This window comes from Podarcis liolepis (assembly GCF_965112155.1).
Source record: "Podarcis liolepis genome assembly, chromosome: 3".
In the NCBI taxonomy this organism is placed as follows: domain Eukaryota; kingdom Metazoa; phylum Chordata; class Lepidosauria; order Squamata; family Lacertidae; genus Podarcis; species Podarcis liolepis.
Genome location: NC_139557.1, coordinates 86,977,460 through 87,002,761, shown reverse-complemented (window position 1 = coordinate 87,002,761; position 25,302 = coordinate 86,977,460). Strand labels below are relative to the sequence as shown.

General features: G+C 40.7%; 1 protein-coding gene across 1 annotated transcript in view; it reads right to left on the bottom strand.

Annotated features, from left to right (window-relative positions):
- Nucleotides 1-424: 424 nt before the first annotated feature.
- ZFAND3 (zinc finger AN1-type containing 3) overlaps nt 425-25,302 on the bottom strand; it is a 131,388-nt gene continuing 106,510 nt past the window's right edge. Inside the window, exon 7 of the mRNA XM_083497227.1 lies at nt 425-2,983. Coding sequence (XP_083353353.1) covers nt 2,829-2,983 — 155 coding nt within the window. The 3' untranslated portion in view covers nt 425-2,828. The remainder of the gene's footprint in view (nt 2,984-25,302) is intronic.

The following is a 25,302-nucleotide window of genomic DNA, read 5'->3' as shown; positions in this document are numbered from 1 at the left end:
CCAATGGCTTTTTATGCCAAAGCAGTGATGGCAGTGTGTAGATAACTCAGCATGTTTTTGGCTCCTGGAACTAACTAATTTTAGGAGTGCTTGACATTCTTAAGATTACTTTTTACAGAGTGCAAAATGCCCAAGTTAAAACTGGTTACCTGTTTCAACATCATTTATTCTTATGGGAAGAATAATATTCTTATAGAAAAGAGTTAAATATCTAATTTTGTGCTCCATGTTTGTCAATCTGAAGTGGATGCCCCAATACAGCAGATGAAAATGATTGGTCTTGAAGCGTGTGGAATAGCAATGAGACCCCTGTCACCTCTTCCCCACCTCTACACCCCATGCAATCACTTTGAAAAAATTACCAAGCCATAAATGGGGATTGCACTGATAAGTAGCAATACCTATTGCAAAACTCAGAGAGGAATTCAAAGTTTAATCTGATCTGTTTAATGGTTTTGTTTCTTTTAAGCAGGAGGAAAAAGAATTACAATCCTTTTAATATTTTCACAATGTTAAACTAAAACTGAGCTCTAGGCTACATGTGTAAGTAAATCTAGAACACAAAAAAGGGTTAAATAAGATTTTCTTTAAAGATACAAGAACTGAAGCTTTCTTTACGTTTAACAAACTTCACAGAACAGATACTGCAAAGGAACAACCCCCACACTTTTTTTTTTAAAGTGAACATTGTCCATAATCCACATGAACTTTGAGTAGTGTTTGCTCGAGAGCCACCTTGAAACCAACTGTGCACTTGTAACAGGGCTAAAGAAAGGGTTAACAAGGGAAAAATAGCATCTTCGTTATTAATCTGCAAAAGTCTTGTGTATCAATCAGAATGTCCATCAAATGCTATGCTAGGATTTTAGAAGGGAAGAAAGTGCATAGCGCGGCAGCAGCTGAAGTCCATGGTTTTTTTTTAAACTCTTCATGGCAAATGCAAAGAAAATTGTCTCGTTTTCCCCCTCACGCCGATGGAAAGGGAATACTTCTTTAGGAAACAGAGAATGCAGCTGGAAATTCCATTGCCGATTTCAAAGCCTTGAGTACAACACAGAATGGCTTCTCCATATTGAACTTTAGAATGTTGGAATATCTCAGATTTACTTCATTACAATTTGCAATACAGGCCCAGTCTCCATCACTGGCCTGAGTGGGTACCAGAGTAAATACAATTCAGCCTGTAAACCAGCAATTTACCATCAGCACAAATGGAATAGTCGGTGCCTCATCTAAACTACTATACCCCACAAACCATTTTTTAAAGAGTGACATCAGGGTAATTCACTCTTTGGGTGCCTTAAATTTAACCTTTTTGTGAAAGCATAAGACAACACAACCTCCCCCTTCCTCCAGCAGCCCTCCCTCCCATTCCCAACTATATACCTAATTCCAAATTGCTAGTGGAGCTTTTAAAACCGGTTTGGGGAGCAAAGACTCCACATAGGGCCACCACCATTAAATAATTCTTCTTTCTTACAGAATCTTTGCCAGTAGCTGGAGGCAAACAGACACTGCCATTTTCTCACCACTGCACGCTAAGGATGGTGCAGTTTGGCTCAATGAGATAAGACAGACCACAATACAGAACTGGAGCGTTAAAGAACAAATCTGGAGAGTCCCAATTCTAAGCAATGCATTTCATCATCATTTGCTTTGCCACAGGTGATGGGCAGAGGCCTTCACTGAGAGCTGCATAGTCACAAGGCTGGAACAGCCCATTTGATTATCTCCTTAACACCACGGGAAGTGAGGCATACAAACTCAATTCAATACGGGGTGATTTTCCTGGTTGTTCCCCCAATATTGTTACTGAATTCTGTTTGCTACAAAATGTCCTTTACCCCCTCAATATAAGTCTAACTACAGAAAGTCAGTCTGTAGGATCCGGCCATGGCTACTGTGCTGTGAAATTAGCCTTATTTGATCAATTAACAGATACCTGCACTTAGCAAAAGGCAAACAAGAGCCAATCGGGTTTTGGCCGATGGGAAAACAGTCACAATGGTTGGCATGTGGAATCCAAACACACTGCTTCAGAAATGTTGTCGATGCTGCGTAGAAAACTGCACACCGCTTACTGCTTGTTCCAGGAATGGAGCTAATTTTAAAGCAATATCATCACCATCCTCCACCTAAGTGAAGAAACAGTTTCCCTGTAATGTGTTTGATAAAAAAAGTTGTCGTAAGAATCTGTCCCCTTCTTTTTGACTTCCCGGAAAATGTTCCCACCCAGAGAGATTCCCTGATGATGGTGATGCTACCTAACCTCAGAAGACACACGTGAAGATGGAACGAGCAACCATTTAGGTCTTCTAGGTTCAGCAGCTACACTGCCAGCTCTAAGCAGAGTTTCACCCCTTCAAGGTTAGCTAGAAGTGAGGATAAGAAAACCAGGCTATTAAGGGTACTTTCTTCCAGACAGGTGTGCACATTGCAGTCTTTTACATCAGTTTCTACTCAGCTGCTGGAAGCTTACCAGCATAAGGCTTTTTTTTTCTTTTTTTAAGAGCTTGACTCCTGCAATAATAGAAGCCTTTAGAATTCTGTTAAAATCCACTAGCCATGCTCAAAAATATTTCTTCATGGTTTTTGTTTTTTCGTTTTTAATATGGTGGCTAGTAGGCACCTTAACAACCAGCCAGAAATCAATGTCAATCACCATTAACCCCTAAACTACAGTACCAGGATGGTTGGCTAAAGAAAGGAAATTGATTGGCTGTAGTCTGAAACTTGCCCAGTACAAGGTGTCTGGCTGACTTTGTCCTAAATAAGGCTAACATTAGTGAACTAAGAGAACGGCATTTGGTTGTAGAGAGTCTTGCAACTCAGGAGCAGCCCTCGCCAATGCGCTGGCATGACCGCCCCACTTTCCGGTCCAGTTTCACCATTTTCATAATGGCTTCTTCACGCCCACGTCCCATGTGGTCAAATGTGCAATCGTGCTGTTCAGGCAGGCGATGCAACATACAGAACACGTAACCTGCAAGGACAGAAGTGGGGAAAGGAGAAAGAGAAAGAGAAAGAGAAAAATGAGAACACAGCATTAAAACCCAGAATTCTATAGAGCAACAAGACCGCAACATCTAGGGTTGCAGTTCACAAACTGGGCTCCACACAAATAAATGAATTAATTAATTAACAGTCAAATCCTCCTGTGAGCTCACACTTGGAGACAGCTGTCTGTTGCATCTCCACACGATTCATTGCTTTAGCTTTCTAGTCAGCTTCTGTTGGGGCTGACCACTTTGCTGCATCAAGTGCAAAAAATATTGCTAAGGGCTAAACTGACATGATTGCATTTGCACAATTAGCAATTTTATAAATTACAGGCATGGAGAAGGCTGTTTTAGACTGGGATCCTGGCATAGAACATAGAGAGGCTTTATCCTGCTTTGCCTAGACCAGCCTCACTGCGCCTATTATTTGTACTGGAAAGAACCTACCTGTTTGCTCTAATGGGAACTTTGTGCCCTAAAGCAAGCAGCAGGTGTGGGATTCCTGCCCCAGATTGGGACTGAAGCATGGGGAAAGGGTTAAAGCCCCCTCCCTGTAAGGGTATCGGCCCAGATTGGGGCCTCTGCACCTTCAATTTACGTCATCCATGAAATGGCTAATGGCATCTCATCTAGTTTGGCCCTGACTCACTCCTGACAGAGAACCTCTGAAGAACAGTGATTTGTGCAGGGACAGGATGGGAAGGAATGCTATTCATACTCCGACACAGCATGCCATTAAACCTTTACAAAGAGTGAAGGGAGTCTCTGTTATCAGAAGTGAGAAACTAGGATATAAAGCTGTTCATTTTTCTAATTGGGAAATGAGCCTCAGAGAGCAGGACTTCTCCGAAGTGATTTTCAAACTGCTATATATGCCTTAGAACCATCCGTAAAATTATACAACCAAAACGAGAATGAATATTGTTTACATACAACATTTTCTTGTGCCTTTTGCATCAAGTCCACTGTTCACACACATAAATTATGACTGATCACATCATAAGGAAGCTCCATTCTGCCTTCCACACTAGATCTAGTTTTTTTTACTAAGGAGATAAATCTGTGCTTGAGCTGAACTGTATCCACTTCGGATTGCAGGTAGGTGCTCTTAAAAAGCAAAACAACACCCACGTAGAAAACTAGATGATTGGACTATGTGAGATTTATGTGAGAGAACACAGCCCTTTGGGTACCAATGTAGTTGTTGGACCGCAATCAGTAACGTAGCAACTGTGTTTCTGAGAAGTCTTCAAAGGCTGTCCCACATTTAATGCCTTGTTGTAGTCTTGACTTGAAGATTACTAGAGCATGGTGACCATAGCCAGGCTAGTAAACCAAGCTAGACAAAATGTGGGAGTTCATAGTCAGTTCTACTGATATCTTCTCTTCCCCCCCTCAAAGGCAGCCATTTGGGTAAACTGTGAGACCACAGTGCGAGTAGGGGAGTTTTTCCTGATTCCTTTCACAAGCCTGCTGGTGGCCAGTTGCCACTGTGATAATGAATTGAATATGGGCTTCGCCATGTCACACTGCAAGTGAGTGCCTCACATGACTGAGTGTTTCTCCACACAAAAATCTCCACATAGGAATGTTGCAGCATGAGAATAGCAACACTGAAGGAAGGGTAAGCTGTACATTTTAAAAATAATGTAACTATCTGTAATTAGAATGAATATGATTACAATAAAACTGTTTGTGAGAAGTGCTAGAGTAATTCCTGCTTCACTGCCTAAAGTGAAAGAAAACCCTCCCCAAACACAGCCTTAGGGCAGGAAACTTTAAATTTCCAAAAATTAATACAAGGGTTTTTACTACACACACAATTAATTTGGAACACAGACTCCCATAAGTATTCAGTGGCAACATTTAAAGGAAATATTCCTGGATTTTATGGGCTTGGGAGCAGAGCCAATAATCTCATCTAAAATCAGGACACTTGACATTTTAAATTTAGCCCTGGCTTCATGCAAACGTTGCTGGTTGTCAACTTTATTTCTGAGTGAAAGGGCACAAGAGTTCAAATCACCCATAATCTGCAGCTCATGTCACGATTCAAATTTAAATAAAACATTTGTTTCTTTACAGATAACTCATTTGGAGCCACTTCAAAACTAACCTTAATAATGACACAGTTATTCCTGTACAGAATTCCACTCAAGTTCTTGTCACCTTCACCTCTCTCATGAAATTTTACACTTCCTACTGATTTGAAATTCTAATCGACAAAGGCTAATGCTTCACCTAAAAATACCTAGAAACTTTCAAAACTGAAGGCACTGCAATAGTTTTGTGCCACTGTGATGTATTGTTCAGGAATGTATGCTTCAGTGCAGCATTCTTGGAACACAGAAGTCTTTGCATACCTTCAAAATCCCAGAACAGAGGCGCAAATCCAAGAACACTGGCATTCTTGGATGTGGGAGCTGCAGCAAAATGCTGCAGTGTGGAGTCTATGTTCAAGATTCCATTCCTTCTCACCCACTATTTTCCATCCCTTGACTAACAGCAGGCAGTTGGTGGCCACTGAGTACCCAGTTGACTTTGGGCTGTTCTTGCAATTCCCCCTTAGGATTCCCCTCCCCTAAAGATTTTTTCATACCTCAGTCTTTTTCCCCATACCTCATATCACCCTCCTGTGTGAGTGGAGTTGCTTGGCTACATAAGCAATGGCACTCACAGCCTCAATAGATGGAAACAGAGGATATATGTATTCTTTGGGTTTGCTCATTCTGGAATTCTGCTCCTTCCTATTTAAGCATGGAGGAATTTTCTGCAATCAGCAGTTTGCCGCAGCTTTTCTTCTTTCCATTTGTTCTTCTACTTTTTCTCCCTTACATAACTGATGCACACAAGTGATCAGTGAAACAGTACAGCATGTTTCAGACAAGCTCATCCAGATTCCCTTTTGCACCATGTTTTATCAACTTGTACAAGCACTTGTGTATATCCAAAAGGAAGAAAAGGGGGAAATGATCCGAATGAACAAAATGAAATTAAAGCTTTGGCAAGCTGCATGTGTAGTGGTATCTATATCGTCCAGACAGGAGAAGGAAAGAATATCGGCATCCTCAGGCTTTGATCCTGCTCCACAAATAAGACTAGGCAATTTGAAGCGTTAACATTAAGATATTCAGGTGGGGAGAAATTTGTAAGCATCCGTCATTTAAACAGAGATATGCGCAAACATTAAGGCAAATGACAGCCATTCTGATTAACGACCATTCATGCAATGGTATGTCAGTGTTTCTCCGAATTTCTGATAATTTATTTTCTGGATTAGAAATGAAAGTGCACTCTCCTGCCATCATTCACAAGGTTTATGTTTAGAATAAGAATTATCTGCCTTCACAGAAACAATCCCTTGTGTTTGTGCACATGTCTCCTCTTTTGAAAAGGACCAGACAAGATTGGTAACTCATGCAGAGAGACAATGGGCAGCCGCCGCTGGGGGCAAGGCATTATTAGGAGGGAATGAATAATCCAATCAGAGCCAGTGTTGAAACACTGGCCTATTGGGAAGAGGCAAAAACAGTGTATAGCAGAAAATCATATGAAGAATCTCTGTGGGTAGAGTATGGATTCATAAAAGTTTTAATCCATTTATTCCTCATAGCATATTCCCATGACACATGAGGATATAGAGTTCACAGAAAGTGACTGTTTCCGGCAGTAATTTACAATCTGAGTAGAACAACTGTCCACTCCGCAGTAGAAAAATGTAACACTTTGCACCAACGACTTTTGTAGAACTGGTCATGAGTGTTTAACTGAGATATTTCTTCTTCTTTTTTAAAAAACTCCTTCCCTTCAACCCAGCTATTCAGACCTCTCCTGGCAGCCATGGAAGCTGGTTATCGTAAGCAGCTTCAAACAACTGAGCCAGAATTTAAAACAAGTCAATTTAAGTGCCTCCCAAATGAGAGGTTACTTTGGTATGATTAATTTTGAAGCATGTGAGGAGTTGCTCACAACTGTCTTACCACTTATAACAATACTTTTATTATTTGTACCCCACCCATTTGACTGGGTTGCCCCAGCCACTCTGAGCTGCTTCCAACATATATATACAAAACATTACACATTAAAAAGCTTCCCTATACAGGCCTGCCTTCAGATGTCTTCTAAAGGTTGCACAGTGACTTATTTCCTTGACATCTGATGGGAGGGTGTCCACAGGGTGGGTGCTACTACTGAGAAGGCCCTCTGCCTGGTTCCCTGTAGTTTAACTTCTCGCAGTGAAGGAACCACCAGAAGGCCCTTGGTACTGGATCTCAGTGTTTGGGCTGAACGATGGGGATGGAGACGCTCCTTCAGGTATACTTGAGCTCTTACCACATGGCTGAATTACTAACAGGCACAAATCTGGCTGTTTACACACATGACATTTAGAGACATGGAAAGCTGTTTGGCAAAGGCCAAAAGCTCATTTGTAAGCTCATGGCACTTGTAAAAGTTACAGACAATAGCTTTCTAGGAAGTATCAGCTGTTTATAGCTCAACAGCAAAACAAAATCCTGACTGATATTGTGCCTACTGACCCATTGCCTAAGGTGCAATTGTCACAGACACACAAATGTATTAAGGGGCTTAACCTTTTTTCCACCATGCCTGTGGCAGAGCAAAGCAACTGCAGGCGGAGAATATTTTCTCATTGTTATGATTCAAGTAATTAAATCTGAGCTGGGAATGGCTGGCATGCTTTCTTTCTTCCACAGAACAGCAGCTTCATAAAGGAAGATCAAGAAGCTTGACTTTGCTTTACAAAACTGACTCAGGAAGCACCATTCATGGGATCACAGAGGAAGTCTCGGGTCAAGGGGTCTGGTACAAGAGGTACTGACTTATCAGTTTCCAAGACCACATTATCTACAAAAAAATTGTGATGAAGTGTGGCTGTTCCAAATTCAAAGTTCCAAGCTAATTTATTTTAAAAGCATTTTTAAATAGAAATTGTGTGTGTCAGTTTGGTGACTCAACAGTTTGAGAATCAATGAATGCAATCATAGAATTCTAGAGTTAGGAGGGACCCACAAGGCTCATCTAGTCTAACCCCTTGCAATGCAGGAATCACAGCTAAATAATCCCTGATAGATGGCCATCCAACCTCTGCTTAAAACTCCCTAGTGAAGGAGAGTGTGCCACCTTCCAAGGTGATAAGGAAGGCATTAAATGATAAGGATTAAATGATAAGGAAGCAATTAAAAAACCCACAGCAAACAGTATTTACACAAATCTATTCAATCAGCCTTGGAAGTTTCTTCAACAATTAACCAGTTTAAGCAACTCCACCCCCATCGTTCAACCCAGACACTGAGGTCCAGCGCCGAGGGCCTTCTGGCGGTTCCCTCACTGCGAGAAGCCAAGTTACAGGGAACCAGCAGAGGGCCTTCTCGGTAATGGTGCCTACCCTGTGGAACACCCTCCCATCAGATGTCAAGGAAATAAACAACTATCTGACTTTTAGAAGACATCTGAAGCCAGCCCTGTTTAGGGAAGTTTTTAATGACTGATGTTTTAATGTATTTTTAATCTTTTGTTGGAAGCCACCCCGAGTGGCTGGGGAAACCCAGCCAGATGGGCGGGGTATAAATCATCATCAACATCATCACCTAACAGTAGGACCAACCACTGAATTTTCATTAGAAACAACTCTCAGCAAAGCTTCCACTGTAGAACATTGGGTTATTTGAGCACTAAACATGACAAGTGATGCCAACCCAGATCCACATACATGTTCTATGAGAAGCTATGTTAACAGTCCAGTTTAACAGAGCTCCCACAACAGTTCAGAATCTAAACTTGAGATAAATTTATTTTGCTGCTTTTAGACAGCTCGGTCCTTGCACACTGTGTTCTGTCCAATTCTACCCTCACTCCAAAGCCAGCATTTCAAATCAATACTTTCAACCCACTTTTAGTAATGTAACAGACAAACCAATGCCCATCTTCCTCCTACAGCCAATAATGTAGGAGAATTGAGACAAGCCGGACGAATGACTATACAGCTTCATCTGAAATGCCTTAATTGGAACTGAGTGGGCTGGTTCTACCATCAAGCTTTCTGTTAAGAATGCCAGAATGCTCCTGAAAGAGAAATACTCTGTAGGAAATGTTACTTTGGAACTGAAGTGAAACATGAATTTTTCAAGAAGGATCTGACGATAATGATGCAAGTCTAGTTTGCATAGCTCACCCAAAATATTAATTGTAGTCTTGAAATTCAAAAGGTCATGTTTTCCAACATGTAAATCACCCATGTGTATAATTTCATATACACTTTTATTCAAATGTATTTTTTAATGAATTTCGAGGCAAATAATAAAGTATGAGATTTTGCCAACATAGTGGCATTCGCCTGTTGGAATGAAATGCCAGAGGGAAGTGTTAACTCATTTGTGCTGGAGTTATAGTTTCTCATATTAAAAACAATCTGCCTTAGATTGAATCAGCAGGTCCCAAGGCATTTCACTTCCTCCCTGTGATATTCATATAGTGTTGCTCCACGGGTTGCACAACAAGTATTCAAGTATTTTGGTGAATGCGTTTATTCCACAAGCTTTGTTTTTTGAAAAAACAAAACCCACACAAGTGTGTTCATATGTGTGTGTGTGTTTAAAAAATCAAAAAACAAAAAAGCATTTTCTTTTCAACTGCATACCTATGAGGAACTACCAAGGAAATCATAAATGAACTGCAGGCACAACAGGAAAATTATACTGAAAGAGATGCCTGGAATATTTCCCTTGGTCTACCTGCTCATGCTTTAGATCAGGGGTCAGTAAGCTTTTTCAGCAGGGGGCCGGTCCACTGTCCCTCTGACCTTGGGGGTGTGTGTGTGTGTGTCAGACTATATTTTGAGGGGGTGGGGGAAATGAACGAATTCCTATGCCCCACCCAGAGGTGCATTTTAAATAAAAGCACACAATCTACTCATGTAAAAACACCAGGCAGGACCCACAAATAACCCAGAGATACATTTTAAATAAAAAGACACAATCTACTCATGTAAAAACACCAGGCAGGACCCACAAATAACCCAAAGATGCATTTTAAATAAAAGGACACATTCTACTCATGTAAAAAAATGCCTATTCCTGGACCGTCCGCAGACCAGATTTAGAAGGCGATTGGGCTGGATCCGGCCCCCAGGCCTTAGTTTGCCTGCCCATGCTTTAGATCCATAATGCTTGTATGCTGCAGACAACAGATCTCTTAATGGGAGTCACCCAGCAAGCATGTGATATCTACAATGCAAAGTAGGTGCTCCTGCCGCAAAGCTCTGGAAAGCTTACCCACTGCTTACAATTCACTTCTAGATAAGAAAAAGGGCATGCGTTTTACCCCATCCCAGATGTATGAGCAGAAGTACTGCAGGACAACAACAAGAAGAGTACAGTGAAGAATTTTCCGTATGACTAGCTATTTTCTTATAAAGGCAGCCATTTTGCAAAGCATCATTCTAAAAGAATAAGAGCTTGCAATGGTGCAAGGCCACCATGGAAAACTGGAGGTTCCTTTCACATAAGTATGTGTGTGTGAGAGAGAAATACAAAACATAAGCACATAACTTATTGCAGCCTTTCAACATGACATGAAATGCTGACCTTTGGATCAGAATATAGAGTAGGGGCAGGTGACCTGCAGTCACCCAGATGTTACTGGAGTCCATCATCATTCCCCTTAGCCTGAGCCGCACAGCCAATAGTCAAGGATGATGCGAGTTTTAGTTCAAAAACAACTGGAGGTTCCGCATCCCTGATATAGACCATGTTAAATATTTTCCTAGACCTCCTTTCGTGCCCTCATGAAAAGTTGTAGATGTGAAAATACTAACCATATAAAAGATGGAATGTAGCAGAAACTCTGGTTACGGAAAAAGGAAGCTGCCATAGCCTCAATCAGGCCATTAATTCAATGCTGACTACACTGACAGATGGTAGGTCATAAGACTCAACACACTGCTTTGTTTTAATGTCTTACTGATAATTTACTGAATGTTTCTATTGATATTTTTATTGGCTGATTTGTATTTTTGGTTGCGATAGAGATTTTTTTAAATCTTACTGCGTTCTATGTAAACCACTTAGAGATTTTGCATAGTAAGCAGAGTATGAAATAATAAACCTTAATACATTATTTCTCAGACAGGAGCCTTTCTGAGCTGTACCTGGTAATTCTAGGAATTGAACCTGGGATCTTTTTCCATTGCAAAGCATGTACTCCCCTATTAAGCCCTAGTTGCCGGCTTTCGCTAAGCATTTTATGATGTACGTGCTCATGCACTTTCTTCATTATGTCAAGTAGTGCAATCTACTCCTTATGTTCTTCCTCTTTATAAGAGGCCTTTAATGCAGCCAGTCAAACTTCTAAGTATAAGTTCTATATCTTTTCTTTATAAACTGCCTTTAGTTTTCTCGAAGTATATCTGTTTTCAATGCCCTCGATATAACTATGAATCAACTGTGAATAGTGTGAATGAAGAATGAATGTTTAACTTAGAAAAAAGAAATCTGCTACCAGGAATTGAACAATTAGAAATGATCACCACCAAAAAGCTTGGTATTCCAAAACAGAGCTGGCCACCAAAGCCTGAGATGCTTAATCTCAGCACTGCTCTAATTGTGTGACAAAACCCAGAACATCACCTCAATCTCAGTACATACTTGATAAATTCATTAAAGAAACTAATTTGCCTATGGTGCCTTTCTTACTATGGTTTAATCCTTGTCTTATATTTCTTTGCAAACCACTTTGAGGTGTTGTTGTTGTTTTTTACAATCAAGCAGTGTATACATTTTATGAAATAAATAAATGCAATAAAAATTGAGCAGCAATATAAAACAACATATATGAGACAGGAGGAATAAAGATATACTACTGATAACCAAAACAATACAGTATGAACAATACCTGAACTAGGATATATCAAAGAGTTCAATACATGCCCTCCTCTGGCTATACTAGGATATGGATAAGCGGTGGGGAGTATACTGCAACTTTCCACAATAACAATGACACCACTAATTGTGAAATGACAACCAGCCTCTACTTACAAGACAGACCTTATATTAATAATTCTGGAAGCAGCTCAGCATACCTGTATCTCAGAGTAGATGTAGGCCTGGACTGGATGTTCCCTGCTTCTCTTTTGAGAGTTCAGAGACATCATAACTATATTTCTCTGCAGTTATTCACAGTCACTGATGCTTATTTAAGTCAACTGTGTTCTCCCTGTTATGCTTCCTCAAGTTACCCTGGCCAATCAGGGGTCACATTCTGGATGCAATGAAATCATTGCACTACATGGTCAATCAGATTTGGCTCCATGGCAATGTCACTAAGGGCAAATGAAGCTCATTTAGAGTAAGGGAAATGTTTCCTATCCTCATCTACTTCAATCAGGGGTGACTCAAACACTTTTGCACCTCTTTCCTAGCAATGCCATCAAAATGACTGATAATTTGTCCTTCTTTTTTACAGTGATGAAAGTTTCATGAAAGGCCCTTGCCCCTTATCTCAATTCAAAATAGCTGTGAATTTTGTTACACAGCTACACTACCAGAGCTTACCCTGAGCTACCTCACTGAGCCTCAGTTCTGGACTCATCTCTTACAATCTGTGGACATAGAACATTTTCCTGGTGTAGTATTTATACCTCTAGAAGTCTCTGCATGGAGCATTTATCTACACTAACATGCCTCCCCAACACTGAGGATTTAATTAAAAAGCCAAAGTGTATCCAAAAATTTAATTAAAACAAGTAAGCAGTACTAGGCAGCCTGATAATATATGTGTATCATCTGTTTTTTGCTTCAGCCCAATGAAAATGCAAGGCAGATAAGACATTAATAAGGAACAAGAATAAATAATGCCGAGTTTCCAGGCTGAGACACTTTGTCTATTACAGAAGCTCCAGAGGCATTTACATAGGTCCATGTATTTTAACCTCAGGAGTGGTAACAGGCTTTACAGATTCATGTTTTAAACATTTCAGTGTATTTGCAATTAAGCTTTGCTATGTTCTTGACAAAAATAGTTACCAACATCTGCTGCAATGGAAACTATTTGAGCCATCACCTGTGTCAAAGTGGCTGATACATTAGCAAGCAAATGTGCCCAATTTGTTCCTCCACCATCATCAAATATTTTCTCGTAAAAAGAGAGCTTTGGTCTATGTGTTCCAAATTCAAACCCTTATGTTAGGATTTAATTTAATAGTTTGAAGTATAGTAATCCCTCATTCACGAAGCAGAGAATATTCATGTGCCTTGGACTATATACATACACGCACATAGGTGTGGTTTGTGCGCACGCAGATATAGTAGATCAGTGCACAACAAATTTCAGATCTATAGGTCATCTAATTCAAATGAAGCTTGCACTCCTCATTCAATCTATTGTCCAGGCCCAGCAACTAAGAGTTTGTATCTGTACATTGCTCTCTTCTGCTAACATATGGTTAGACTAGTTCAGCTGTAAGTGCCTTCCCATGACATAAGTACTACAACGGCAACAACAGTTCACATACTACCACGGCCCTCAAATCTTATGAGTCTTTATATTGAAGTCTGGACAATAGTTTCAGCTCTTTTAAACAAAGAAGAATATTAATATATATTTCACAGAAACAGTTCTAACATGCTGGGTATATGACGCAGGTGGAGCTGTGGTCTAAACCACTGAGGCTCTTGGCCTTGCCGATCGGAAAGTTGGCGGTTCGAATCCCCACAGCAGAATGAGCTCACGTTGCTCTGTCCCAGCTCCTGCCAACCTAGCAGTTTGAAAGCATGCCAGTGAAAGATAAATAGGTACCGCTATGGCGGGAAGGTAAATAGCATTTCCGTTCACTCTGGCACTCGTCATGGTGTTCCACTGCACCAGAAGCGGTTCAGTCAGGCTGGCCACATGCCCTGAAAAGCTGTCTGTGGAAAAACGCTGGCTCCCTTGGCCTGAAAGCAAGATGAGCGCCACACCCCATAGTCACCGTTGACTGGACTTACACTGTCCAGGGGTCCTTTACCTTATAACACACACACACACACAAAGTTTTGCATGAAGTTTGCATGAATAATAAAGTACACACACAAACACACACATACATATGTGTGTGTGTGTGTGTGTGTGTACTTAATTATTTTTGCTCTAATCCAGGAACCATGATGGTTGAAAAAACAGAGACAAAACTTCATGCAAGTTTGCAATGTTAAAATCTTGACTGGAGGCCACAAGTGAAACTGTACCTCAGGCTTTGCTAGAAGTCCAGTGTGGATTTTATGAGGTGTGTGTGCGCACACACACATTTCATTCTCAAACTGTAATTACTAACTTTGAAGTACTACAAAGACCTGCTGATTATGAAGGGAAAACTTTTCAATTCACCTAGCCATTTCCTCTTCATTATTTATTTGTTTTTCAGTAACAGCCTGCTCTAAGCACATTCTCTCCTAAAAGCATTTTCCCCATGCCAATGCGAAAATTGTCACCTGCATTCTAGGCTCTGAACGACAACATACTCTGGCCAAAGAGAATTTACCTCAGGAATATTATGTACCAAAAGGACTTTTAATCCACAGAAGATATTATGTACCATATTTTTCCATCTATAAGATGCCCCCATGTATAAGACCCCCCCTATTTTTGGGGACTCAATTTTAAGAAAATGAGGGGAAATGGCTCAAAGTTGTTGAGCTTCTCTCTCCAGGCGGGCAGAAAGCACTCCCTAGATCGTTTCCCGCTCGTTGCAGCATCGGAGGAAGTTGTGCTCCTGCCAACTGGCTGGCGCGCCGCTTCTCCCCCCTCCCCCATGCCTCTAACAGTGTATTGGACGACCCCAGGTTTTTTTACATGATTTTTGAGTCAAAAAACCTTGTCTAATACACGGAAAAATACAGTCTGTTTCTGATGTTATATTTTTGCTGATCAGGAAATGTTTTCAAACCTTGAGAAATCTCCCTTTTCATTTATACAGCCCTTCTAATTAGGAAAGGTGCTTACAACCTTGTACTTTTCCCAAGAGAATCCTTTTTTCATTTAGGCAGATGGGAACCAAAGCTGAGAATGACTAGAATCATAGAGTTGGAAGGGACCCTGAGGGTCATGTAGTCCAACCCCCTGCAGTGCAGGAGTATGCAGCTGCCCCATACAGGGATCAAACCTGCAACCTTGGTGTTATCAGCACTATCAGCTCTAACCAACAAAGCTATCCAGGCTATTTAGGTTTGTATCAGCTTCCCCAACCTGGTGCCCTCCAGATGTTCTGGACCACAATGGCTGGTGGTCAGAAGATCTGGAGGGCACCAATTTGGGAGGCTGGTTTATATTAAGTTGATGGCCCAGACCTGCCAGATCTCTGTCCCAAAACCATACTGTTTCTCACTGCAAATGGGCTGACTTGGTTACCTCATGCCCCACTTCTATTACTAAAAAAAGTCGCTCATTTACCATGTGCAAGCAAAAAGAAAATGTGCTTTTTAATAGTTGCCAACAATCATGCCTAGTAGTTCACAGTATATTACTCCAACATCTCTCAAAGTGCAAGCCGGGCTTCTCTAGAAGGCAAGGCTGAAACTTGAAAAGGTACAGACTCAGGTGATTCACCACCTGTTCAGGTCAACTTTTTCTGTGCATCACGAGCTAAGAAATGAATGCCACAGCAGAAGAAACTGTATGGGCAGAGTTTAATCAACTTCCTGCCTGCAACCTAATATTGTTTGGGAAAGTGGTGGAGCATTTTTTAACTCTGTTGGTGTTGTGTGTTTTATTGAGCTAAGCTATATCATTATGTGTAATGCTACACAACTGTTTTGTTTTTATTTGTTACTTCTTAAAAATAAAATTGAAAAAGGTATTTTATCTTTATTCTTCAACATAATGTCCTCTGAATAAACCCAACCAAGCTTATCTATACCATCTGGTCTCCGTCTGAATGCACATGTATCTGTTTCTAATGAGAAGGAAATCCCTATGGTTTTAAGTTGGGCAGCCTGAGTATCTTGTATCTTAAGGGTGTGCCACCTTTCCAGTGAAAGTAAGTACACTTCTAATTCTCCTTAATTGAAACAGCATTCCCTTGAGCAATGACGCTTATATGGCATTCTGCAATATTATGGGAGGTTAGGGATTATATCTTCCAGGGCTATGCAGACAAAAAAACTAAATGATTCTTTGGATATATGCTGTGAAAGCCTTTAATGCAAAGCACAACATGTTTAAGGATTCCATCCGTGCTTTAAACAATAGGTCATCGTTAGAAATTAAAAGGTACAATTGTTGTTTCACATATTGATGTTGCCATATGTATTAACTTATCAAACTGTCATGCATTCATTAACATCTTAATATGATTTGCCCATTAGCAGTTACTTGAAATAGCTCAATAAAGAACATTAGGGCATTTTTACATCACATGCTCAGTACCAAAAATACTTAGTTATCATAATTTGTGTGGTTTCTGGACACTGATAGCCAATTAACTCAAGCTGGAATGTCATTCTTCTGATATGGCCATGTATGACCACTATGAACTGGACTGAAAGCTGCATACGCTTTCTACAGGGATTGCTAAAGAGCCAGCAGATGGTGGTAATTTTCCCTGTCATTCCTGACCAGTGCTGGATTTGACATGGTGACAGAGGTGAAATGCTTCACATCCCATTACCAATCCCCTAAGCAATTCTTGTAAGCCTTGTAAAGACTTTACTACTGCAGAAAGCAGCTCAGCTTAAGAGTTTTTGGCAATTTCATGCCACTCTAGGAAGTCACTGTAAATCCAATCCTTCATAACCTTTAAAATTTTCAAATTGTGAGTTTTAGTGTCTTTAGTGTCTCTGATTTAGTAGGATTAGCTCAATGTTAATCAGCTCAATGTTCACACGTCCTAAAAATCTAAGTCTAAACTAAACTAAACTAAACTGGTAAAGTTAGCTTTTCCACTAAAATCGGCTGATTAAAAAATTTCCAGTAAAATCCATAATCAGTGAATCACTTTTTGGATTCAGGGAAGAAAATGGCCTTGAATCTGTTTTAAGAGGTGAAGAGCACTTTTGCTCATGAAATTTGATTTCAAGATTGGAAATATGTCTCAAGCCTGAAACTCAAGCAACCTAAAATCTCCCTTTCAAGCGCAATGCTATGGCAACTGCAACAGCTAATGTGAACATTTATAATGTGAACATTAAATCTTGAATTCAAATCAGGTAGCCAACAGCTGCATTCACACATCATGCTAAAATCCTGGGTTTAATGTGACCTGCATTTTCCCTTCCTCCCACACAGTTGAGAGAAGAGTTGGAAGCTTTCATTTCTGTTTTTAGTTAATCATGGTGTCTGGGTCATCCAAACCAGAAACTATGGTTAATTTCAAAAAGAAAGCATCAGAAAGCATGATTGACTTCTTTGAAATTAACCACAGTTACCATTAACCACAGTTTGTCGTGCCAACATTACAAACTGATTCATTCTTCTCCTCTTGCATGGCCAACAGGGGAAGAAGGGAGACAGAGGGAGCCCAAGGCTTGCTTTGGCTCATATGCACATCAAGCTAAGCCATAGTTCTGTGTGACTTGACAATGTGGCCAGCTAGAACTAATATTGTTACTTAAGAGGGTTTTTGGAACAGCTCAGATTTAGCAGGGTTCTTTTTAAAATTGTGGAATATGTTTTTTATGTTAGTAGTTGAACTTTTGCCCACTGAAACTTGATACTAATAGTGCATTTATGAAATGAGTATCCACCATGCGAAGCCAAGCCCCCAAACACTCCACTCAACGCTTTGAAATTATCACTATCTGAACATTTGGCTGGCGTAACTGCCATGTAGAAATGTCTTGTAGGAAAGTGGCATTGCTCCAGTATTGTTGATTTAAAGGTTAGCCAGTCAGAGAGACGCAGAATGAAAATCTGCTTTCACATTTCTGTTCCTCACCAAAGCCTGCAAAGTGCATTAGCAATTAGCAATTCCTCTCACCTCTCCCAGTTCGCTGTGTGAGAAAGCTCAGAACTCATCTTACAAATTGCTCTTTTGAAGATCAAAGGAAAGCTGAATTTGTCTATGTGTGCACTAGATGAGATTGTAATTTAATGGAATTTTCAGGGAAGGCTTGGTGGCATGTTCCTATGACAGCCCCAGGATAGAGGATTCAGGGGAGCTCTATGACTCTTCCCTTCTGAGCGCCTTCCTTGCCTTTAATTGGCACCTCATTAGAAATTAATGAAAATGACACCCTCTGTTCTTACTGCTCTAGGCACAGCACACTACAAAAAGCCCCATCACAATTCATAACACATTCAATTTATATAGCAATAGCTCTTAAGCATTATTTATGAGATGTGAATTTCTTGTCAGCAGTTAATAACCTATACAGAAAAGAAGAGAATGGGGGAAAAGAGACTGTGAGCACACACAAGAAAATATTTCAGCAGCAAAGAGATGCCTTGTTCATGTTTAAAGCGCATTTGCAGCAGCTCTCATCTCCACTAAACTGTTAAGAGGTGGCTCCCCCCGGCCAGTCCTACAACCCTCTTAAATACAACTAGTATCCTAGGATGAAATGGTAGCAATAATGCTGATGGATCTGGAAGATATTGAAATCATAATCATGAAAGCTCTGTGGAAGGTTTGAGAATAAACAGAAGTAGCCATGCCCCACTGTTAGCACTGAACAACAAAAACCCTCATCAAATGTCATCTCCCAAAGCACACAGAAGGTAAATGTCCTGTGAACACCTCTTCATGGTGAAGAAGGCCTCAGCCAAAGGAATCCAGGAAAGGTGGCCTTTGACAATGTAGACTTGTATTCTTCCGACCACCCACTAAAATATATATTTTTTTGCCAGCAGAAGGTTGAGTTGTCTAATTTCTTTGTTGAAAGCATTAAGAGGGAAGGAAATTTGGCTCCAACGTAAGCGTTATCAGAGCACAACTGCTTTTCACCTGCAGGAGATCTTTTCGGTTCTCTTAAATTATTAGGATTCAGAAGCTATAAAAGCATAAGCAATACATCAAAGTAGGATGTATGGAAAATGGCAATCTATAAATTATGCAGACCTAAGCCTTTAAAATAATTTTTAGCTCCAGGAGTTAAAGACAGCAATCTAAATGGTGTTTTAAAGGTCATGAAGAGGCCAAGGTAGATTCTAGAGTACAGTCATACCTTGGGTTACAGACGCTTCATGTTGCGTTTTTTTTCCGGTTGTGGACTGCCGAAACCCGGAAGTACCGGACTGGGTTACTTCTGGGTTTCGGCCGTCGTGCATGTGCAGAAGCTCTAAATCATGCTTTGCGCATGCGCAGAATTGCAACCCGCGCGTGCGCAGACATGCTGCTGCGGGTTGTGAACGTGCATCCCGTACAGATCACGTTCGCAACCCGAGCGTTCACTGTACTTACATTCTGTATTTCTGGGGATCCAAATCTATTAGGATTGTCACCATGTTGCATACCAGGAAAACATCCAAAAGCAGCACTCCTTAGAACAGATTACAAATCACAGGGACTAACAGTTTTGGGGACATGGGTCACAAATTTAGACAACTACAAGTATAATTTAAGCAGTCACTACAGTACTCAAGCAGCAACCGGAGCCTTGGGGGCAGTTTTTCCTTTAGTCTGCTGGCATGTCAGCAGAGGGGCTGGTGGTTCAGGCTTGACGATATCAGAGCCAAGAATCGGAAGTCCTCCTGCTCCTCTCAAAGTGTGCCATAAACTCCTGTTGCCCGTGCCACCTGAGGCACTCTTGCAATCCAGGAGATGAGCAGTAAGTGAAGTGACACTTAACACTGAAGTTGGAAGCAAAAGCAAATCTTCTAACACAGAGGCGCAATGCTATAAATGTAAACACTTCTTAGACACTATTTTGAGAGTTAAAAGTTCACAGCATGGCAGGAAGGATAAAGGCCAGATATCTGAGAAACCTGGGAAGGAATACAACATTGTGCTAAGGTGAATGTTCCGTCAGGGGAAGCATTTCAGTTTGCCAGAAGCAATGATCCCCTCACTCTTCCCAGAATGCATTGTTCTAGGGGTTTTCCTGAACTCCCCAAGCCAATTTCACAGGGGGCACGGGGGGGGGAGTAAGGAGGGGGGACCCCATTGTGCAAGTCAAGTCATTGCACAGGGCTTCCACTACTGAGAATCTTGCCCCTGCTGTTTGTGCATGCATAGCAGATAGTGGCCTTGTTCAGACAAACATAGCTTGGCTTAATAAAGAGAGTTTTGAACAAGCCTTTTGCCTGTGTATGCAGCCTCTTCACTTCAGTGTGAGCAATCAAACCAGGAAGTCTCTAATTAACCAGAGCTTCCTGTTTACTCTGAAACAGTTAGCTACGGCTACTAACTTCAAAATGAGCCACAACCTTAAACCAGATCTTGGCTTTTTGCGAAGTTGTTAACAATAGTTTACATAAGAATTATTAAGCCCAGATGAGACTGTTTGAACACAGCCACTGTCATTTAACATACTCTAGAGAGGAAGCAAGCACAATGAAGAGCCTCATGACAAATAAAGAATAAAAGATCATTAAGAGCTTTCATGGCCGAAGATCCTTTTTTGTCAGCTGCATGAAGAGGCTATTCTATTTTCTGGGGTGGTGGTTTGGGCTGAAAGAAGTGAGGTCAGAAGAAAATGAAATGCAACAGGTACAATGGTACCTCGGGTTACATACGCTTCAGGTTATAGACTCTGCTAACCCAGAAATAGTGCTTCAGGTTAAGAGCTTTGCTTCAGGATAGGAACAGAAATCGTGCTCCAGCAGCACGGTGGCAGAAGGAGGCCCCATTAGCTAAAGTGGTGCTTCAGGTTAAGAACAGTTTCAGGTTAAGAACAGACCTCCGGAACGAATTAAGTACTTAACCCGAGGTACCACTGTATTGGCTGTAATAATTATGCTGAAGTTTTAATGTATGGGAAATTGGTACAATGACCATTTATTAAGCAGTGTTGATAACACAAACATGGGTAAACTTACAGAACAGATTAATCATATGTTATCAACTTTCTATAATAACTGACATTCAATAATGCCTAGAGAAGGGTTAAAAAACAAAAAGGAAATAAAGAAGGTAGAAATTCCTCCTTTCAAAAGAACTTATTCTTGCCATATTTTGCTGTCGGGGAAGTATTACTCATTTTCCTTAACGAAAAATGACAATATAAAAGCTGAAATAAAAACTTAAAGGCAAAAATGTACAAGTGCAAAGTTCCAGCTATCTGTTTTGTTATATGCACAGATGAAAACAAACAAAATCAAGGTATACCTTCCAAAAATTAACTTTTCAGTTTTAAAAATATTTTCAACAGGTATAGCCCCATGTTTTGGAGTGGTGGAGGGGAGCAGGTACAAAACTAAAATGTGTCCTGATAAAGTGGTGGAAATTAAGTACCCCAGAAATCAGAATTATACATCTGAAAAAGACAATCCTATTATTATTATTTGACACAGAAATCAGTAATTTAGAGTTTCAATGTTTATTACTATTTTCTGCTATTTAAATTTTAAATTCAGCTGCTATAGTTGCTCAAAGTTACAGAAATATACAGAAATCCACAAATTCATTAATGTTGGCCTAATCTGTATTGGTATGGATAATTTCCTTTTTTTGCCTTCCAGCTATGACATATATGTAGAAAGAACTTGTACCCACAGAAGATAAATAAAATTCATTCTTCAGCAGCTGAGTAGTATTCCCAAAGAATACTATAATAATAACAATCTTTCTGGCTTGTACTAGCTTGCCAGTAGAACGGGTAAGTCACAAGTTTTATTAACCCCACACTGATGACTCCTAAATGGAATCTGTCCTTCAAACTTCTTAAGCAGCAATACAGAGAGATATTTTGAAACACTTGTAGTATCAAAATTAGCAATTTCTCAGCAGACCTGACATAAGGTGCCTCTACATTGTTTTAAAAATTGAGGAGCAACAAGGTCAAGCTGACCCTTATTCTAAACACTTCCACAGTTAGCCTTTCAGGGTTGTTTTTTTACTTATAATTTTGTTCTGTATATAACTTTGCATCCTCAACTAGACAAAGCTGGAAAATATTAATAGTGAAAATATCAGATCTTTAAAATAGTCTATACATTCTTTAATAATGTTCTCAGTAATTTGTTTCGGTATCTCCATTGTCTGGGACTTACTGCAATGGAAAAGATACCAAAGAATTTAATCAGCTAACAACAGAGGGCCAGCTCCCGGGATTTGCTTTTTGCTTACATGGACTCTGCTAATATTGTTTGTATATGCCATAACCACCACATAAAATCTCCCCAATGGCAGCGCACTGTTTATTGAATTTATAATGCACTGAACAAACAATATAGCATTTTATTTATTTATTTATATTTAACAAAATGTATATACTGCTTGACTAATAAAACCTCAAAGCGGTTTGTAAAAAATATTAAAATTATCTATTAAAAAGCAAGTAATTAAAAGCATTTTAAAGAGAATTAAAATTAACAGTGAAAGATTAAAACAAATCAACATATATATGTCTGGATAGGCTAGCTTAAACAATGTTTTCATTTCCTGCTTAAAACGTTTTCGTATATAGAGTTGTTGAGTGAGAAGGGACCCCAAGCGTCATCTAAGTCCAAGGTAATGTAGACTAGTGTAGCAAAGGCACCTATGTGATGTCAACAGGCAGGGAGTTCCAAAGGGCAGGTGCTGCTACATTAAAAGATCAACTTCTTACAACTGTGGAATGAGCATCATGTGACATCTGCAATAGTGCCAGGTCCACAGATCTAAGTGGCTGAGTGGGCATATATGGGGTAAGGTGATCTCACAAGTAAATTGGTCCCAAGCTGTTAAGGGCTTTATCATAGCTGTCAACTTTTCCCTTTTCTTGCAAGGAATCCTATTCGGAATAAGGGAATTTCCCTTTTAAAAAGGGAATAGTTGACAGCTATGCTTTACATACCAATAGTAACACAATGAACTTGGCCTGGTAACAAATCAGGAACCAGTGCAGACCTCTGAGCAGAAGTGTTATATGCTTAGTTTCTGGGCCAAACAGCAAGGGAAGACTCACAGAAAGAGCATTGAAGTAATCCAAACTTAAAGTCACCCGTGCTTGAGCTCTCCTGGTCCTGTAATGGTCACAGCTGTTGTATCAGGTGTGGCTGGTAATAGATGCTCCTAGCCATTGAGGATACCTGGGCCTCCAGTGAAAAAGCTGGATCCAGAAGCATCCCCAGACTGTGTACCTGCTCCTTGAGGGCAGTGCAACCCTATCCAGGGCCAGCAGTTGACCCATATTTCAGAGATGAGAACCATTCAACCACCGTGGCTCTGTTTTGCCAGGATTCGAGCTCAGCCTATTTAGGCACAGGAAGTGCTTTTTCTTTGGCACGGAGTTATGGACATCACACTAAACAAGAGGCTGCTTCCTGGGTGGGGTGGAGCCACTTCCCAGCAGGCAGGATGCTGTTGTTTACCGGGAGGGAGAGGCAGAGGGGAGAAGCAGCAGGAATAATATATGTCAGCCCATGAATGTGGTAGTATAGATTAAGCTACTGCATGGCCCATCCCTGCTTGAGGAACTTAAAATGTAATAGTTGCAAACATGTCAAGGTAGTTTCAACATAAGCACCGGCTTGGCTTATAGCAGTCCCTGACATGCCCACTTCAGATATAGCCTAATAATTATAATCTCCACTGCCCTATCCATGCTTCATGTGCCCTTCCAAAATCCATATTTATCAAGCTTTCCTGCTGTGTATTTTCTAAAGTAGATAATTTACAAAGTGTTGTGTTATTAAAATATTATGGTAGTGCAGTTAATAGGTCTGGAAATGGGTCTGCTAAGCACCCTGTGGTTAACATGCTGACTAAGCTGCAAATTAGCATCTTCTATTCTCATCTCTGAATGCATCAACAAACATTTGGGAGCTCAAAAAGGCCATCAAGGAACTCTTACTTTGGAAAAGAATGCAACTTGCACACAGAGAACAGGATGGGGGTTCTTTGGTTGGTCACTCTCTGAATTTATTTGCATGTTTTCAAGTGGACTTTTCTGCAAATGTAACTGTAATTAAGTTTATGAACTTTAAATGAAACAGGAACATATCCAGTGAGGATACTAGGTGCCTGCAAAGGAACCTCAAAGGACAACACTGCCAGCTCTACCTCTCTTTTAAATCAGAACCAGTGAAGGCGGTGAAGGTCCTGCGTGAGTGTTTGGAGGCGGTTGGAAGATGGATGGCGGCTAACAGATTGAGGTTGAATCCTGACAAGACAGAAGTACTGTTTTTGGGGGACAGGAGGCGGGCAGGTGTGGAGGATTCCCTGGTCCTGAATGGGGTAACTGTGCCCCTGAAGGACCAGGTGCGCAGCCTGGGAGTCATTTTGGACTCACAGCTGTCCATGGAGGCACAGGTTAAATCTGTGTCCAGGGCAGCTGTTTACCAGCTCCATCTGGTACGTAGGCTGAGACCCTATCTGCCTGCGGACTGTCTCGCCAGAGTGGTACATGCTCTGGTTATCTCCCGCTTGGACTACTGCAATGCACTCTACGTGGGGCTACCTTTGAAGGTGTCCCGGAAACTACAACTAATCCAGAATGCGGCAGCTAGACTGGTGACTGGGGGCGGCCGCCGAGACAATATAACACCGGTCTTGAAAGACCTACATTGGCTCCCAGTACGTTTCCGAGCACAATTCAAAGTGTTGGTGCTGACCTTTAAAGCCCTAACCGGCCTCGGTCCAGTATACCTGAAGGAGCGTCTCTACCCCCATCATTCTGCCCGGACGCTGAGGTCCAGCGCCGAGGGCCTTCTGGCGGTTCCCTCATTGCGAGAAGCAAAGCTACAGGGAACCAGGCAGAGGGCCTTCTCGGTAGTGGCGCCCGCCCTGTGGAACGCCCTTCCAGCAGATGTCAAAACGATAAACAACTACCTGACATTCAGAAGACATCTTAAGGCAGCCCTGTTCAGGAAAGTTTTTAACGTGTGATATTTTACTGTATTTTTGGTTTTTATGGAAGCCGCCCAGAGTGGCTGGGGACACCCAGCCAGATGGGCGGGGTATAAATAATAAATTATTATTATTATTATTATTATTATTATTATTATTATTATTATTATTATTATTATAGAAAAAGAAAACTATGCTGGATTGAACATATAAAACCATAAGTATTTATATTTGAAGATATTACTGGAAGACCAGAAGCAGGCTGTTAAAAATAGTATCTTTAAGTCTTTATGGTGCATTTTAGTTAGCACATAATGACTCTGCTTAAAGAGAAGGAAAATGCTTTCTACTAAAGTGTGATACAAACACTCAATATCTGTAATTTCT